The sequence below is a fragment of the Octopus bimaculoides genome, chromosome 22 (assembly GCF_001194135.2).
Source record: "Octopus bimaculoides isolate UCB-OBI-ISO-001 chromosome 22, ASM119413v2, whole genome shotgun sequence".
NCBI classification, from domain to species: domain Eukaryota; kingdom Metazoa; phylum Mollusca; class Cephalopoda; order Octopoda; family Octopodidae; genus Octopus; species Octopus bimaculoides.
In genome coordinates this window covers 4,181,442-4,183,283 of record NC_069002.1, presented here as the reverse complement: position 1 = coordinate 4,183,283, position 1,842 = coordinate 4,181,442, and the positions used below count along the sequence as shown (strand labels likewise).

Here is a 1,842-nt window from a genome sequence, read left to right as displayed (position 1 = left end):
ATTGTATTTGTCCCATCTTCGTTGAGCCCTGTGTGGCTAATAAAAGAAATGTATCTATCTATCTATCTATCTATCTATCTATTTAACTATTTTTTTTTCCTTCCTTCCCCCTCCCAAAAAGAAAAGCTCTACATTGTATTTGTCCCATCTTCGTTGAGCCCTGTGTGGCTAATAAAAGAAATGTATCTACCTACCTATCTATCTATCTATCTATCTATATCTATCTATCTATCTATCTATCCACCTATTGATATTATCAATCTGCTTGATAAGAATCTTCCCTCTCTCTCTCTTTCTTTCTCTTTGGACTAACACCCCACTCTACCTCCCTCTCATACACCTTTTATTCTCTGTCACTCTCTTTATTTCTCTAACACTCACCTTCCCTTTCATTCTCTCTCTCTCTATATATCAACACCTCTCCCTCTCACACTCTTCCCTCCCTCACTCTCTACTTTTCTCACATATTTTTCGTCACCCCTCTCACCTACATTATTTCTTTCCCTCTCTCACTCTCTCTCGCTTTCGTTTTCCTTCCGACCCCTTCACTCCCGCGCATTCCTTTCTCTCTTCTTTCCACCCTATCTCGTTTGATACTATATTATTCTCCTCCTACCTCAGCCCCCGTAAAGCAATACCTCTCACATTTTATAAAACAATTTCCCCGCTCTCTCTCTCTCTCTCTATTTATCTATCTCTCTTTCTATTTATTTATCTTATCTATTTCATGTCAATCTTATCTACCTTTTCTTCACTTTTCCGTATCACCCTCTGTCATTTTCACTTCCCTTTACCTCAGTCCCGCTCTCCCCATCTCCTTTCTTTCCCTCGACTCCGCTTACTCTCTTAGTCTATCACTCACACTCAAACATTCACTCTATCACCACCTCCTCCTCCTCCTCCATGCCTTACTCAATCACCCATTTCCAAATTTCTTTCGCGAGACGTTTTTCCCGCAATTCTTGGCAGAGTCGCTTGCTTGATTTTTCCTTTATCCTATTTTACTATAAACATTGTTATCAAGACTAGCATTGCTGCTCGTTCCGGTGTAGCAGCAACAAATATTTCTCCTTCTCTCTCTTACATAAATATCTGCTTATTTATCTATCGATACATACGCACGCACATCCACTCCAATAGCGTAAACATAAACACACATATGTATATTTATAAATATTGATATACATATATACATATATGTATATTTATAAATATTGATATACATATATACATATATATATATATCCCTATATATAATTTGTATCTGAAGAATTTTGATTAAATGTCGAACCGAGTCACACCAGAACTGGAGAATCGGACCACCAAGAATATGGACGGCAATTGCCAAACAAGTGATTCCACTGCGCCAGATGACAGAACGGCGATGGAAAGAATTCGGCCACAGCACACAACAATTAATTGCGGAGGTAAATACAATGGAGCGTTATGCCAAAATTTGACGTACATATATAGTCCAAGAGACATTTGTGCTCATCATGTTTTGTAATATATCTATCTACCTATATATGTGTGTTTGCATATTGTTTTCCTTAAACATGCATTTCACGACCCTCCCCAGTATTTTTGTACCTGTTCCAGTTTTATCTACCTGTCTATGTATATATCTATCTATATGCCTGTTTATCTATCTATGTACCTGTTTATGTACCTATGTCTGTCTATCAGTCTATTTATACATCTACCTATCTCTCTGTCTGTCTATCTATCCATCCATCTATCTGTCTATGTATCTATCTTTCTATCTATGAATGTATCTATCTTTCTATCAATCAATGTATGTATCTATCTATCTTTTTATCTATCCATGTATGTATATTCCTA

General features: G+C 37.0%; 1 protein-coding gene across 1 annotated transcript in view; it reads left to right on the top strand.

Moving 5' to 3' along the window:
• The first annotated feature begins 731 nt into the window (after nucleotides 1–731).
• The window catches only part of LOC106867647 (band 7 protein AGAP004871), a 51,952-nt gene continuing 50,841 nt past the window's right edge, over nucleotides 732–1,842 (top strand). Inside the window, exon 1 of the mRNA XM_014912578.2 lies at nucleotides 732–1,427. Coding sequence (XP_014768064.1) covers nucleotides 1,283–1,427 — 145 coding nt within the window. The 5' untranslated portion in view covers nucleotides 732–1,282. The remainder of the gene's footprint in view (nucleotides 1,428–1,842) is intronic.